The sequence below is a fragment of the Prionailurus viverrinus genome, chromosome B3 (genome assembly GCF_022837055.1).
Source record: "Prionailurus viverrinus isolate Anna chromosome B3, UM_Priviv_1.0, whole genome shotgun sequence".
NCBI classification, from domain to species: domain Eukaryota; kingdom Metazoa; phylum Chordata; class Mammalia; order Carnivora; family Felidae; genus Prionailurus; species Prionailurus viverrinus.
The window spans coordinates 29,212,335-29,230,168 of record NC_062566.1 but is presented as its reverse complement, the minus strand read 5'-3'; the positions used below and the strand labels follow the sequence as shown (position 1 = coordinate 29,230,168).

At 34.8% G+C, this 17,834-nt stretch overlaps 1 protein-coding gene and 1 non-coding gene across 8 annotated transcripts in view; one reads left to right on the top strand and one right to left on the bottom strand.

The window, feature by feature from the left end:
* Positions 1 to 17,834, bottom strand: part of MYO9A (myosin IXA) — a 273,152-nt gene that overhangs the window by 153,929 nt on the left and 101,389 nt on the right. For all 7 annotated transcript variants that reach the window (XM_047861621.1, XM_047861624.1, XM_047861627.1 and 4 more), the window contains 3 exons: positions 16,665 to 16,799; positions 7,610 to 7,731; positions 2,291 to 2,432 (listed from right to left, as the gene is read on the bottom strand). In XM_047861621.1, coding sequence (XP_047717577.1) covers positions 2,291 to 2,432; positions 7,610 to 7,731; positions 16,665 to 16,799 — 399 coding nt within the window. The remainder of the gene's footprint in view (positions 1 to 2,290; positions 2,433 to 7,609; positions 7,732 to 16,664; positions 16,800 to 17,834) is intronic.
* On the top strand, positions 8,634 to 8,740 carry LOC125169159 (U6 spliceosomal RNA). The gene has a single exon (XR_007153491.1). It is a non-coding gene; the product is annotated as a U6 spliceosomal RNA (small nuclear RNA).

Below are 17,834 nucleotides of genomic sequence, written 5' to 3'. Positions count from 1 at the left end.
ATTTCAACCTATCTGATAATATGGATGAACAATCCATACAAGTGTATATATAATTCCATTTATCTGAAATTTAATAACAAGTAAAACAAAGGATAAAAAATGAGGATAGTGGCTACCTCTAAGTGGGGGAGAATGAGCTGGGGAGGGGCCTGATAGAAATCTGTACACTTTAGATTTATGTATTTTATGTACCTCACTATATATAGCTCAAGATTTCTGGTTTTTGTTCTAAACTGTATTTTTAAAATCTTTTTTTTACATAAGATAAAACTGACATGTAATGTTTAAGGTATATAATATGTTAATTTGATACATTTATACACTGCAGTATGATTACCGCTATAGCATTACTGAACACTTCCATCAGGTCATTTAATTTATCATTTCTTTTCTATGGTGAGACCATCTAAAATCTAGTCTCTTAACAACTTTGAAGACAATGCTATTATTACAATGTTAATTATAATTGCAATGCTGTGCATCAGGGCTCCAGAACTTATTCATCTTCTAACTACAAGTCTGTATCCTTTGTCCAACATCTCAATCCCTCCATCCCCAGCCCTGGTAGCCACCACTCAATTCTGTTACTCCTTTTTTTTCAATATTTATTTATTTTTAGAGACAGAGTGTGAGCAGGGGAGGGACAGAGAGAGAGGGAGACACAGAATCCCAAGTAGGTTCCAGGCTCTGAGCTGTCACCACAGAGCCCCACGCAGCACTTGAACTCACGAACTGTGAGATCATAACCTAAGCCGAAGTCAGGTGCTTAACCAACTGAGCCACCCAGGCACCCCTATTCTGTTATTCTTTATGTTTGTTCTAAAATCTGTTCCTTCCTGTCTTTTCCATCTCAGGAAACAGCACCTCAAATTCACCCATCAGTTACAGTCAGAAGTCACTTACTTTCAACCTGATAGGTTAGAATAAATCAATCAGGTTTTACTGATTACACCTCCAAAATTTTTTCTTAATCATCTAGATCCCCTACATCTCTACTGTCACCCTGGTGGTTCAGTTTACCTTAACATTTCACCTCAACTATTTAAAAAAGCTCCTAACTGATCTCCCAGCTTCCTCTCTCATCCTCTGCTATTCCTTCTCCTCAAAGGAATCAAAGCAATCTTTAAAAAACACGAATCACATCCTGTTTAAAATCTTTTTATTGCTCCCCATAATAAGTTCAACAAAAAACAAACACCTTTAACTTGTCCTAAAAGCTATGAATTAACTTGCTGTCCATTCTCTAAATTCATTTCATGCCACTATCTCCCTTGCTTACCAAAATCTAGTAACACTAGCCTGTTTTCAATTATTTTAACATACTAATTCTTTCCCACCTCATATCCTAGAATATTCATCATCTCAACTCCTCACCAAGGTAATGCTTGTTTCAGGTTAACTCTCAATATTTAAGTTTTCAGAGAGGTATTCATGGATCTCCAAATTCAAAATCCACTATATGACTACTATCTCTCATAGAACTCATTCATTTATTTATAGCAATACCCATTTATCTATATTACACACAAACACACACACACACACACACACACACACACACACACACACACTGAGCCAATAACTGTCTAGTTTATTACTAAGCCATTCCAAACACCAGGGACAGTGTCTGACACATAGCCTGTATTTAACAAACACTTCCTAAATAAGTGAATCATTGATGAATGAATGAGTGATCTCAGTTGTGACTCTAATCTCAAGACCCAAGAGAAAGCTTATTGCTCCACTTTTCTCCAAAACATCACTGCCTTGCCTGGGAAATTATCTTAAATGGTAGGCTTAAACATCAAGTGGTTGAAGGGTAATGGGCTCACTAATTACAAACAGGAAATGGACACAATTATGAAGGTTCCCCTCTGCAGGAGTTAAGAGTTTCAATATATGCATTAGGAATGCAAACTCACAAATACCTAATGGTGCATGAAGACAAAATCTTCTGTCAAGCTTCATGGATGTAGGGAAGAGAAAAATTCATCAAACCACTTAATGAAATAGTGGGTTTAAGAGATATTTATGCTACCTATTCTTTTATACTCAAAAAACTATTTGAAGGGACTGATATCAAATTTATCTATAGGAAGAAGCCAAGAAAAATATCACATAAGACAGTAATATATTGCAAGGTAGGATACGAGGGTTAGTAGTATTCTTACAAAATGTCTCTAATTGTATCAAGAGCTTCCATAAACTACAAAGAAAGCAGTGTGACAGGAATGATAATACAGTAAACACACTTTTACCCTGAAGGCATTTTAATGAGAAATTTACTGACCTTTACCCCATATTTTACTTTCCCGGCATAATGCTTTATAATGAAAGCGGGCTCCATCACAGCTGGAAATTCAATGTAAGAATTCTCTTCATGTTGATGCTTAAATTTATCTAGCAATGTTTGATTTGTAGCCTGTGGAAAGCTGAATTAAAAACAAAAGCAAAAATACTAAAGAAAGATGCAACAGTTAATAATCTTAAAAAAAAAAAACCCTTATAATTACATTGCCATCTAACACATTTAGCAAATTACAAAGAGCAAATTATATTCTCTAATCTGATTCTTATAACAAGCTAAAAAGTGAATGTAACAAGGATTGATGTTTTATAGATGAGGGATCAAAATTCATGATTTGCCCAAACTCACACTTGGCAAGTAGCAGAACTGAGAAATAAACTCAAGTCTTTAAACTTTTAGCTTAGGTTGCATTGTGTGACACTACCATTAAACTCACCAAATAAAACTCAAATGATCCACTGTTTGGGGCCAAGAACTTCCAAAAACAAAATGATCTCCCAGTTTTGATAGATCCTTTAAATCCGTAAGTCATTTTCTGTTTTCCTATTTCTTGATATATAAATTAAGTAGCAATTTTCATACCTATACCAGTTACTATATAATTTTATACTATATCTATTATTATTTCAAATACACATCAATGGGTTTATACTCACTGATGAGCATTTCATATCTAGGGATCATTCAAATGATACCTATTAAAAATAATTACATGATAGGGGCACCTGGGTGGCTCAGTCGGTTAAGCGTCTGACTTTGGCTCAGGTCATGATCTTGCGGTTCATGAGTTCGTGAGTTTGTGAGTTCAAGCCCTGCGTCAGGCTCTGTGCTGACAGTTCAGAGCCTGGAGCCTGCTTCAAATTCTGTGTCTCCCTCTCTCTCTCTGCCTCTCCCTCACTCGTACTCTCTCTCTCTCTTCTTTCAAAAATAAACATTAAATTTAAAAAAAAAAAGAAAAAGAAATAAATACATGATGGCAAATACAAGAATATAAAAGTTCAGAAGAGGAAAAAAACACTAGTGGTTGGAAATAATGGAAAGGTTTAACGAAGATACAGGAGGCAATTATGAGCTAAATGTTAAAGGTGGAGTTTCTTTTTTTTACTTTTTTTTTTTTTTTTCCATATTTGAGTATATCTTATCAACATTTACTTATTTTTGGGGGGGGGGACAGACAGAGACAGAGCATGAACGGGGGAGGGGCAGAGAGAGAGGGAGACACAGAATCAGAAGCAGGCTCCAGGCTCTGAGCCATCAGCCCAGAGCCCGACGCGGGGCTCGAACTCACGGACCACAAGATCGTGACCTGGCTGAAGTCGGACGCTTAACCGACTGCGCCACCCAGGAGCCCCAAGGTGGAGTTTCTTAATAAAGGAAATATCACTGACAAAACGGAAAAAGCAAGTATCTTTCAGAGAGTAGTTTCATTTAATAGTAGCTGAAGTAATGAGAAATAATGTGACATGAGGTTGTAAAGATGATGAATACAAAATCTAATGTGTAAAAATGATTCCAAAATTATAATGAAAATAATTATGTAAATGTATTAAAATGAAGAAGGAGAATGGCCTTTGGTGTTAGTCATTGTTTAGATTACCAGTTCTGTCAGTGACCTTCAGTAAGCTTCAAGAACCAGCTAGCTTCCACATATGAGTACAATGAGGTATCACAGTGTTAGCAGAATCAAATAAAACTAGTAAAAACATCTAACACTAGCTTGGCATCCTATAGGAAGGACACAAATGTCACCTCATTTCTTAAGTTGCCAACACTGCCATTTTTCTATCCACCTAGGCCTGCTTTTGCATTCAATACCAACCCTTCCTCAAAACATCTCCACCATCCACCTCTTCCTGTCCATTCTAGAACTCTAAAGCCATTCTAGAATGAACTATAACTCTTACAATTTCAGAGAGTACAGCAACAGCCTCTACAAGTGTCAGTGACTTTAAACTTTGTTTCAAGTCACCAAACCAAAATAACAAATTTTCCTAGAATACTGCTTTAATCATGTGCCTCCCCTACTCAGGAAAATTTATGGATCACCAAGGCAAAGAGACAGAATCCAAGCTCCTAACCCTAGACAAACTCAAACTCTGCAAACTTAATGCTTCACTATCCACAGCACAGGATGCTTTTCTTCAGAAAGGATACTCACACCTCATGGTCTCTGGATAATCCCCTGGGTAATCAAAAAGCTTATGATTTTTTTCCTACTTTTAAATGGAGAAAAAAATTTTTCAAAGGAAAACATACATGAAAACAGTTTTTATTCCAAACAAGGAAAGATAGAAAGGGAAGCTCTCCATATTTCCTGCATTCAATACACACCTATGGATACACACTACAATATCAAGCAAAAGAGCTTGGAACAGAGATAAATATCATACATTATTGTGCATGTCAAAGCTCTTCCATCTAGTGTTCCCCAAAGGCTATCTGCCAGGATAGCCTTAGTGCCTCTCTGTGTCTTTAGCTTGCAAAAATACCAAGGCCTAGACCCCATTCCTGTGATTCTACTGAACTGAGCCTAGGGTGGTGATGATCAGTACTACTTCCAAGTTCTCCAGGTAATTCTTATGGGCAGGCAAGACTAATGAAATGCTGTCCTAAATGAATGCTCTGATCTTAACTTCATTTTGTTAAAAGAGTCTGGGGTCGAAGTCTCAGATTCTGCATTTCTAACAAGCTTCAAGGTGCTGCGAGTCCTGCCATCAACAGATCACACTTTGAATACTGTAGGAAAGACTGGTAACACTCCTAACATCCTGCTCATACCTAACTTTGCTTATTCTACTCCTTCTTTCTAAACTTCGCACTGCATCCTTTACAATCAAGCTTAAATAACTTGCCCAGGTCAAACAGCCCAGAGATAGCAAGACAAAATTAAACAAGACTTCTGACTTCAAACCCATTCACCTAAAGCAGTAAAATAACACTGAATGAAGGAGAAACACCACTAAGGATAGATTTCAAGTTATACGCTACCTATAGAACAAAACAGTTCTTAGAAGAAAACTACTCTATAAAGTGGTCCCCAAATAGCTCTTCTTAAATGTGACTGTTTTCAACCCATTTTGGCAGAGAGAAAACATTTCATGCCTTTGCATCTTCTGGGATGTTAACGCATAGAGACAAAGTTGGTCCATTTACAAAAGGAGGTAAGAACAACAGGACTGATATAGAAATGAAGAAAATTATACTAGGGTTTATAAAAAAATTTTGTGGAGGACTGAATATAGAAGTATAGCTGAAGGGACAATTAAGAGGTTATTCAGTCCAGTCTCCCAACTACAGATGATGCAAAATAATTATGATTTGGGGAAATTTTATTACTTTATAAAGCAGCTGCTAATCAGCTCTACTGACTAGTAAGTTCTTCCTTACATTGAGCCAAAATCCGTCTCTCTGTAATTTCTGGCCACATGGCTTACACCCAGGAACTTTTGAGTAATGGCAAAGAGTTGACAGTCTCTTATTGGGTAATATTTATATCTATGGGAGGTAGCAACTGACCAGGAAAATACAGTCTTTGTAAAGTAAGATATGAACTCAAAATGAGTAAAGAATGATAGGCCAGGCAACAACCCTTTTCTCCCATGTTTTAATTATCCACTATCTCAACTGCTACTTACAACCACCTTAAGATATATAGCACAAAGCATTATCATTTCTCATCATCATCTGCTTTTCACATGAAAAGAAAACAATGACCAAGAACATTCAGAGATTTGCCAAAGGCAGTTAATAGAGATGGAATGCAACCTTGAAATTCTGACTCTACAGCCTGAGCATTATGAAGAAGCTTTATAGGACAATACTTAAAAGCACAAGCTAATTAGTTAGAAATACCTGGAGTATCTGAATCTCAAATCCATCATTTGATACCTGTATAATCTTTTTCTAGAATTGCTTACACTTTGTTCTTTTTGTTATCATAAAATACCTCAAAAAAAGAACTGCATTTTAACATCAACCACAGTAGTTCTCAACACCGAATATCATACTCACCTATGAAGCTTTCCAAAATAAAATACACCAGAGGTAAGGTATGTCAGCACAGCTAAGAACCACTGACCTTACAATTTTATAAAAGATAGTATATGTTTCAGGACATACAGAGCAATACAAAAAACTTTTACGCAACTTTGGATATAAAATATTTTTGTGTTAATTGTATTTTAATTCATTTAAATTAATGGAAACAAACTAGTGATAAAGTAGGAAGATGTAACTGGAAACATTCTCCTTTTCAATTTATTTTGCAATCTGCTGTATTACTTTATATTTTTGGGTATCAATTCTTTTTTTTTTTTTTTTTTTTAATGTTTATCTTGAGAGAGAGAACACTTAGTTGCAGGAGAGAGGCAGAGAGAGGAGGATAGAGAATCCCTAACAAGTTACACGCTCAGCCTGGAGGCTGACACAGGCTCAATCTAAAGACCATGAGATTGGTAGATAGCAATTCTGAATGTTTATGGCATATTAGTAGCGTAACCTACAACCTACCATACAAACCAGGATGTCTGTAAGTAAAAGTAGGCACCTTTAGTAACTAAACTGAACAGGCATAAACTTCAGATTGTCCTATTCAAGCCTGATGATGTATAGTCATCCCATCTATGATAGTGAATTCCCAATATTTTAGATCTTAGTTCAATGGGTATAATGTTAAGCTAGACATCAGGTGACCTAATTACTAAACATTTTACTGAAGAGTGACAAAAAACTTAAATACTCCCCATCACTTCAGTTTCTCCAGTTCTAGATTTGCCATCTCATAAGATAATTTTACTTTAGATAATATCTTATAGAGCACTGAAAACACTGTGGAGGATGCTATATGACGTTTTATTTCTGAAGCTTATATATAAGTTTGGTATACTACACAGTGGTAAAAAGGATGCCAAATACTTGGCCTATATTGCTATTTACACTTGCACAGCTGTGACAGACATCACTAATCTATCATGATATTCTTTGCTGATAAACATGAAAACTACAAACATATCTTATATAAAACCCAATTCAGGAAGAGAAGAACATGGAAAACAACAAAAAATATGCTAACAAATTTAACGTCAAAGAAACTCAGTAGAAGAAATCTGGAAAAACTCAAGGAAAGAATGCATTCAATGCTGAAGTGCATCCAATTTTCCTAGAAACACACACACATAATAAAATGCATACAAGGGAAACTTTGGCACATTATTTCATTATGTAAGAAGAAAACTTCACAGTTAATAAAAAGACATGAAAATACCAAATGGCCAACAGCAAAACTGAAAGAATCATACTTACTTGCTTTCTTCATCCAAAAGATGGAGTAGTCCTGTTGGTTTCTTGCTAATAAGATTGATGCAACAGGTATTATCAATATAATCTATATTGTGCCAGCTGATACCTTCAGTTCTATACTCCTCCTAGGAAATAAATTCATAATTTATTCATCTCGCAGAAAATAATTGGTATATAATAAAGACTGGAAAGCTTTTGCCAGGCTTAAAAGAACTTTCTAAACTTTTCTTTTTTAAACTGGTAATCTACACAATAGAAGAATGTTTAATTTTGGTGGTATAAAACCTTCATACAGGCTATGTCTGTTTTCATTAAAACATACATGTAACCAAATTTTTTTGTTAGAATGCTATTTGTAATACCACTCAGGTGAAAATTTAGGGCTGAATTTGTTTTAGCCACCTTATCTGTGGACTGCACTAAGGAAAAATGCAAAACGAAGAAGCCTAATTTCTCCCACATTACCCTAAATCATCAAAAAGAACTGAGTATTTGTTGGATTATCAACAATGAATTTAATGAAGCAATGTCTGGGAAAAGAAAAAAACCATCACCTACAGTGATCACTGATATCATATGGAATTCATACACAATGTACTTTGGTAAAATAAAACCCTTGGTGGAGTTGGGGGGGGGGAGGGAACTCCTACAATACGTTAAAAAAAAAAGTTTCAAATTTCAAGACTTAAAAAAGTCAAAGCGCAGGCCTTGAGCAACTAAAACGATGTCATTAAGCCCCTATTGGTTTTAACTTTTTCTCTATACTGGGAAATATTTGCTTTTAAACTGTTTTTCAAAATGAGGCCCCCGAATAAGTTTCTACACAGCAGTATTTAGGCACCAAGGAAATACACCGATAACATTCACACACTTCTCTGCAAATATGGTGGTTTTGCAAATTGGTGATTTTGTGATTTTTATCATTCTTTGGGTATTATTATTATTATTATTATTATTATTATTAACCTGTAAAGAAGAATGGTAGTGCATAAGTGATAGTTATGCTAATTGGGAAAGGCATATGCTTATGCTCACTTCAGCAGCACATATACTAAAATTCGAATGATACAGAGAAGATTAGCATGGCACATGTGCAAAGATGACATGCAAATCTGAAAAGATAATTTATTATTTCCTTTTAATTAATAATTTCACAAGGAAGTAATTGCTAAATGAAGGTCACCCCCAAGGAGTTGTATGATTCTGTTTCTTCTCTTTTGGTTAACAAGCACGCTACCTAACAGGAACATATGGATTCTTACACACATTAATAGCAGTCCAAAATCCTTCCCATCTCCTCTTCCCAATTACAATTCAGACGCCCTTGCCAAATTTAACCATTTTCCTAACTTTTCATACCACTGTTAAGACTCATATGTTTACAAATATAAATAGAACCATACAGGGGTGCCTAGATGGCTCAGTCAGTTAAGCATCCGACTTCGGCTCAGGTCATGACCTCATGGTTTGTGGGTTTAAGCCCTGCGTCAGGCTCTGTGCTGACAGCTCAGAGCCTGGAGCCTACTTTGGATTCTGTGTCTCCCTCGGTCTCTGCCACTCCCCTGCTTGTGCTCTCTCTCTCACTCTCTCAAAAATAAACATTAAAAAAAATTATTTAATTTCCTGGTTAACCCATTCATTTTTAGTAGGATGTTATCTAACCTCCATATATTGAGGGCTTTCCAAATCTTTTCTTGGGGTTGACTTCAAGTTTCATAGTGTTGTGATCTGAAAATATGCATGGTATAATCTCAATCTTTTTGTACCTGCGGAGGGCTGATTTGTGACCGAGTATGTGATCTTTTCTGGAGAATGTTCCATGTGCACTTGATAAGAATGTGTATTTTGCTGCTTTAGGATGAAATGTTCTCAGTATATCTGTTAAGTCCATCTGGTCCAGTGTGTCATCAAAGCCATTGTTTCCTTGTTTATTTTTGCTTAGATGATCTGTCCGTTGTTGTAAGTGGGGTTTTAAAGTCTCCTACTTTAATGGTATTATCAGTAAGTTTGTTTACTTTTGTTACTAATTGATGTAAATACCTGGATGATTCCTAGTTGGGGACATAAATATTTACAACTGTTAGATCTTCCTGATGGAGGCACCCCATAATTATGATATAATGCCCTTCTCCATCTGTTACGGTCTTTGTTTTAAAATCTAGTTTGATATAAATATGGCTACTCCAGCTTTCTTTTGACATCCATTAACATGTAGCATGATAAATGGCTCTCCATCCCCTCACTTTAAATCTGTAGGTGTCTTTAGGTCTAAAGTGAGTCTCTTTTAAGTAGGATATAGATGGACCTTGATTTTTTATCCATTCTGATACCCTGTCTTTTGATTGGCTGTAAAGTATTTACATACAATTTATTCACCCACTGCACTACTGATAGACATTACAGTTATTTCTAGTTTTTAACCATTGTTAACATTTACGCACAAAACTTTTGGTATGTGTATATGCATTTTGAGAGTGAAAACACAGGCTTATAAACTACACATGTATAACCTCAGCAGATACTGCCAAACAGCTTGCTAAAGCAGATGTACTAATTTATGTAACCACCACCTGTAAATGGGACTTTCCCCCATGCACAGTATCTCTAATACTTGTATTATCAGTCTGTTTCATTATAGTCATTCTGATGAATGCATAGGGGTATCTGACTGTGGTTTTCATTTTAATTCCCTGATAATAAGTGAAAAATCTTTTCTTATGTTTACAGTCAGTCCATTTGGATGTCCTCACATGCCTACATTCATAATAAAAAACTCTGAGGAAAACTCCCTTAGGAGATGCCTTAGGGGAAAGCATTCAGCCTACTTCCATTAAGTATAATATTAACTATAGGTTTTTGTAAATGCCCTCTACAATTAATTTGCTAAGGACTTTTTTTTAACATGAATGGTTATGTAATTTTATCAACTGATTTTTATACTTTTAGTGAGATCACCATAAGTTTTTTTTTCTTGTTTTGTTTATAGATGAATTAAATCAATTGATGATTAGATGTAACACACACCAGGAAAAAACTCCACTTGGTTCTATATTATCCTTTTGTGTATCTTGCTGGATTTCATTTGATAATATGTGTTTAAAATTTTTGAATCTATGTTTATGAGTGAAATTCACTTCAATTTCCACTTCTAATAATATCCTTGACAGATCTGGATCTGGACAGATCTTGGGCCCCTCAAACGCATTGTGAATTGTCTCTTTTTCTACTCCACAGAAGAATTTATGTCAAACTGATACTAATTTTTTCAGTATTGGCAGAATTTACCACTGGAGCCAATGTGGCTTACAATGTTCTTTATGGAAAGGCTTTCAATTACATATTGAAATTTTTTCATAGTTATAAGAATCAGATTTTGCATTTCTTCTGTGTCAGTTTTGAAATTTTTTTTTCGTATCATTTGATAAGTCTACCTATGGACATAAAGTTGTTTAGTGTACCCTATTATCTTTTTAATGTGTGTAAGATCCATGGTGATGTCCTCTTTATAAACTGGAATTCTGATTATTTATATCCCTCTCTTTTTCTGTCACTCCCTTGGATGAATTTCTGAGGGTTTTTTTAAAACATTTTTAATGTTTTTATTTATTTTTCAGCGAGACAGAGTGCAAGCGGGGGAGGAGCAGAGAGAGGGAGACACGGAATCTGAAGCAGGCTTCAGGCTCTGAACTGTCAACACAGAGCCTGATGCAGGGCTCAAACCCATGAACCGCGAGATCACCACCTGAGCTGAAGTAGGACGCTTAACTAACTGACTGAGCCACCCAGGCACCCCTCTGAGGGGTCTTAAAATTCATCATTTCAGTATATTACTTTTGACTTTGTTGATCTTCCTCCATGGCATATTTGTTTTCACTCTTATTTAATTTCCTCTTTTATCTTTATTATTTCTTTATACTTTCCTTTGGTTTATACTTCCTTTATATCTTTTTCCAATTTGTTGGGAGGGGTACTTTTATCATTGCTCTTCAATCTTAAAATCTTCTAACAGCTATAAAATTTTCCTCTAAATACACCTTTGGTTACATCCCACAAGTTTTAGTATGCAACATGCTCACTCAGTTCAATATATTTTCTATTTTCTTCAACTTCTAGTCTATGCAGAAGGACGTTTCTTAATTTTTACCCATAAAAGTATTTTCCAGTTATCTTTTGGTTGTTGGTTTCAGGCATAATTTCTGTATGGTACTAAAATGTGTGTGATTTCAATCCCAAAACTTGACCTTTGTTATTATGGCCCAGTACAAGGACAGATTTTATACATTTTGTAAATTTGCAGTTAGTTAACTATACATGTCAAATAAGTATTTGCTTTAAAAATCTTCCATATCCAAAAGTAAAACAAAAATAAAAACAAAAAACCTTCTATATCCTTATTTGATACAGGCCCAAGTAAACTGGCATTCAAACCTAAAGGCAAGAAGGGCTGAGCACCCACAAAAGCATCTGCCACATCCTCTGGGTGCTTTAAATAGTCTATACCCTGACTGTTTTTTTCTTTTGTGTGCTTATTCTGTTAGCTATTCAGGAAGGTCTGTTACATGTTTCTTTTTTACTTTTAATTTTTGTTTTATATACTTTGAATTTATGTTATCAGTAACCTATAAATTTGGAATTGTATACTTCCTGATGAACTCGTCCTTTTGCATTATCAAATATTCTTTTTGATCTCCGGCAATGCTTAAAGCATGATATTAATATACTTACCTACTAGCTCTTTTTTGTTCAGGTTTATTAAAGCTTTTTCCATCCTTTTATTTTTAACTTTTTAATATGTTTATATTTAAAGAATCTCTCTTATAGGCAGCAATTTACCTTTGTTTTATATCTAGTATGACACTATTTCACTTCTACTTGGAGTAATAAATCCATGTATATTTAACACAATCACTGATAATTGTGGGATTAAATCAGCCATTTTACCATATGCTATCTGTCCTGCTTCAGTATTGCTTTTATTCTTCTTTCTTGCTTTCTTTTGGATTGCTGGAGTTTTTACTTGTTCCCTATATTAACTTGACAATTTTATATTCATTTACTATTTGGTGGTTATCCTAAAATCATAATACATATCTTTACTTAACAATGTTTAACAGAGGGAGAAAAAAAAATCTTCTATCGCTTGGCATTTAATGCCTGGCCCTCAACCCCTGACTGCCTCTCAGATTTTTTGTCTTTGGTTTACTATATGACTGTCTTTATACTTGCCATGCTTTGAATTCTTAGAGTTTTTCAAATGTGCACTTACTGGATTTTTTTTGTTTTTTGTTTTGAGTTTTGGAAAAATTCTCAACCATTATCTTTTCAAATATAGCACCTACCATATTCTCTCTTTCCTCACATACATCTTTCCAGAATTCCTCTTACACTTATGTTAAACCTTTTCACTGTACCCCATATGTCCCTTTTATTACTTGTATTTTATTTTTTCATCAGACTAGGTATCTTCTTCTGGCCTATCTTCCAAATCACTAACCTTTTCTTAAGCTATATCTAACTGTTAAAAACTATCATTATGTTCTTAATTTCACTCTCCCTTTTAGTTCTAGATTTTCCTAAACTTGGGATCTTTGTAGTTCTTCAATAAAAATATTGCTTTTAAAAAAAATTTCTTGAAACCATTATTACTTTAAAGATCATGTCAGATAACATCATTTCCTGGATCTCCTGTGGAATAATCTATTCATTCTCTTGTTTTTTATTCATGTTGGTTTCTCTCCTTGTATGTTTTTTAAAAAAGAATTCTCAGTTAAAAAAACTGAATTCTTGTTCCTGTATATGAAAAATCATACAGATAATTTTAGCACTTGGATGATCTCTTCCTCCACTGGAGAGTGAATTTGCTCTTTGCACGTGGCTGAGAACATTAGGAATTCTATACTCTTTCAACCAAACTGGAACTAAGAATATCTTAAACTGGGCTTCAGTCCCTATGATGCATGATCTATTTCTGGTTTATCTTTACTTCTAAGACATAATCCTTAAGGTCTCAAGCATAAAGCCTGTAGGAATTACCAGGAGTATCTTCCTTGTTCTTAAATCTGAAGAAACTCTGTTCAGCTTCTCAGATTCTTAAGGCTGGGCAGCCCTCTACCAGAATAGAAAAATATCTTTAGAGGCAAAGGTGTCCAAAAATGCTGGTCTCGTCTCTCTGGGTTTCCCTCTTGCAGATATAATAAGCCCTGTAGAATATCACTTATTTAAATGTAACTCAATGCCTTTAAATATATTTTGTTCATTTTTTTTAGGTGTTCTACAAAGGCAAATTTCCTAGTTTGATATCCCCAGAAGCAACAGAGATGAGAAAAACTCTCTAGATTATAAATTCCTCAGATAAGATCCCTGTGCTCTAAATTTGCTGTCTTCAGTGGCTAGCACAATGCGTGACACACAACTGTTATTCAATTTAGTGATGAGCCAATGACTTCAAGGATAATTCTGAGCAAGTAACGGAAATAAGAGAACAGTATTATAAATGACAACTGTAAGTATATTTTCAAATCACAGAAACTTTTTCTGGTCTCCTACTCCATATTATCTTTACATATAACTTGATTCAGAACTCAGAATCACACGCATACTACTTTAACTCAAGGATTACGTCCTTCCCTCCATTTCACTTCCACCAGTCTATCTTACACAGTTCAAATCCTCTGCTAAATATACTTCAAATAGCTCCTAATTTTCCAAAAGAAAAATTCCAATCTTCTCTGCATGACATATAAAGCTCACAAGTATATGACCCTTTATTTCATAAACTAATCTTCCTCCCTGTCTCTATCCTTATATCCTGTATTTTAGCTTACACTGAACTATTTTCAGTTCCTCTAAAGTGCCATGCTGTTTTATGCCTCACAGTTTTAAAGAGATGGTTACCTTTGTTTAAAATATCTTTTCCCCATTGACAATCTGGTAAACTCAATCTTCTATTCAAAACTATATTACCCGAATCACCCCTGGGAAATGTTTGTAGACTTTCATGAAGTTCTAATCAACTTCATCCTTTATATCGCTACTTTAACCTTCTACCTGATTTTCACACTTACCATCCTACAGGGCAGTTATTATACCTGTCTCCCATCCTATGTGTCCATACACAATTTTTAGACAAAATTTACTTCAGTACAGATGTTTACTCCCTAAGCATATTTGATAGCTTTTTACTTCTATCCTCATTTTCAACAAATTTTATCTACTTAACTGATGTTGTATTCAATTGAATTTAACAGTCACTGTGTACCCATCTTATTCTAGGTACCAATGATACACAAATCAACAAAACACTCAATATTTAATCTGCCTTAAATCTCTTATGGCCCAGCAAATCCATTTTAAGTGGAAAAATCTAAGAAGGGAGAGAAAGGAAGAATAAAATAGATGAGATGGCAAAGAGGTGTAAGGTCTCCAAACTTTCTATAAATTATAGCAAAAGTATACCCATTACACTAAATTACAGAAGGGGATATTAAAAATTGAAAGGAAAAAGCTGTATCTTTGAATCTAAATCTTCTGATCCATAATTCCACCACATTGCCCAAAACTATGATATTCAGAGTAGCAAATACATAAAGATCACCCCCAGCCAAATAGTCCCAAAAACATTTTCCATGAACTGTGAGGCATGTTTTTATACATGTTTCTAGTCAAAGTATTTCTTGTGGCTCCTCCATGTCTAACCTACACTTCTAGAAAAGGTAAGAATAATTTCAATAATTGTAAGAGAATACCTTTTTTCTTCAAAAGCAATTTACTTACTCTTCTGTTTAATGATCCAGAGAGCAACTGACGCTTTGCTTTGTAAAATACAGCACACAGTCAACAAAACACATTTCTCTACCCCTCCAATACATATATCCATTTAAAAACTAATTTAGCATGATCTAGTTAAAAGAACACTAGACTGAGTCTAGTAGATCAATCCCAGCTCAGCTTTTTAAAAGCAAGAATTATGGAGCCAGAGTGTTAAGGTTTGAATACTAGGCTTAGGTATCATCTGCACAACTAGAATAAAAATAGTACCTGCCTGATAAATAGTAAGTACTACATAAATGTTAGCTAACATTGTAACAAATAATACTGTACTATCTTTTAACAGCTCCGTCAGAGAGTCTAGCTAAAAGGTTGAATATGCTAAACATTTTAAGCACCATCAAGATGGCCAGGACTAGTGCTGCTTGTGCAACTGTCCTAACCCTTTAAGAAGGTAAATATGCTTAAAGCTAGGACCCAATGTAAAAAGCCTCAATGACAGAAAGATTCTTTTTTTCTGTTTTGTAGACGTGTTGTCATCCTCTTGTCCATTTCATTTCTTCAGCATTTCAAAGTGAACCCTGCTTCTGCTTGTATCTTCCTATACAAACTGAAATTGTTGGCCACAACTCAACTCGTTACTAACTTGAAATCTGGCTTGGAGAAAGAGACCACGTTTTCTCTGACCCTGTATTTATTCTAAGTATTCTCAGGGAAACTGATGGATCGCACTTTCAACTCTAAATCAATTTGAGTGTTTCACAAGAAATATCTAGTTCCCTATTTTGGTCTCTGTAAACTATCCCATTTCTCTGTATCCATACTCTAAATTGATTCAAGATTCTATTAATAAGCTCCTCCACCCCACAGATAAAGACATAAGAGACCAAAGCAAGCAACTGCGTTGAAACTAAGAGACCAAAGCAATCAAACAAGCATATTTAGCATTACACAAATTGACCAAGCACATGGCAACAATTAAAAATCAAGAGAAACCCAAACCAAACCAAACCAAACCCAAGCATCTTTACATTGAAAGGTATACTTAAGAAAGCACATATTATTGAATCTACTTGAGGTTTATAAAAAAAAATATAGGAAACCCTGTATCACATGGCTCAAAAACTATGCTCTGAGTATTAATTTGCTGACACTTATGTGAAGACTGTAATATCTGCATGAAAGTACAAGACTTAAAATGCCTGTAACTATGACTCAAAAATGTTATGTGTATACACGTGAGTGAAGGTTAAGTGGTTAAGACAAGCATACATGCAATTTAGGTACTCACTTGCTCCAATTTAAAGATATGCTGATTGAAGTAGTGTTGTAAACGTTCATTAGCAAAATTAATACAGAACTGTTCAAAGCTATTATTTTCATAATCTTCAAACCCAAAAATATCAAGAACACCAATGGACAAAGTCTATAAAACAGGAAAAAAAATATGCTCAAATTTATTTCATAAATAATATCCACAAAATAAGTAACAAAATGCTCAAAGTTCTTCTAGAGCAGTGGAGAGGAAATTCTGGGGGGCCAATGTTCAACCAAAATATTCCACAAAATAAAGGGCATCTTAGTTCTCTTTATCTTCATTTTTTTTCTTTTTATCCCAATTATAAAAATACATACAAAATTTTAACACATGTAATACATTGATTACTTTACAGAAATGCTTGAAGCAGGGTTAGTGACCTGTTACCTCAATCTCAGAAATTCCTAAACTCCAAGAGACAAGGAAATAGAAAGAACCACCAATGGGGAAGTAAAAAATAACCTAAAGCTAGGTTGCTCGTGATTATTCATGTTTATGCAAAGAACACCATGCAAGTTCCACTATTTTGACTTCTAAAGCCTAACAGAATTCTGCTTCACAAACCAAACTAAGAAGTATGTTTCATCAGCCTTGTGCAAACTAAAAATGAAACTGGGTATCAGAATATGGTTTTTTCAAATTTTAGTTTTCATCAAAAAAATTATACAAGGTTCATGATGTTAAAAAGTTCTAAAAGGTTGTAACAAAAAATAGCAATCCCTTCTTCAATGTCAACTTCTGCTCCCTAAAATCCACACACTCAAATCTTTTAGCTATTTGGTATAAAATAGTAGAGTACAGTATACAAGTGCTCATTCATCTATGTCTTGATATTTTATTTCTACAAATTATATTCTAACTTCTTACTATGGATAATAGGGATTCAGCTCTAATGCCCCCAAACCAACATTTTTCTCACCACCTCACCTCATTCTTAAAATAGAGTTGCAAGACAATTTTGGTTAAATGAAAACAATTTTTCTCCACCGCTGCTAAGAGAGCCACTGGGCAAACTAATGTCATGAGTGATAAATAGTGAGAGATTTATTTAATTCTCCATTAAGAATATTTCCTTTGGGGTAACTGAGTGGCTCAGTCAGCTGAGTGTCCGACTCTTGATTTTGGCTCAGGTCATGATCCCAG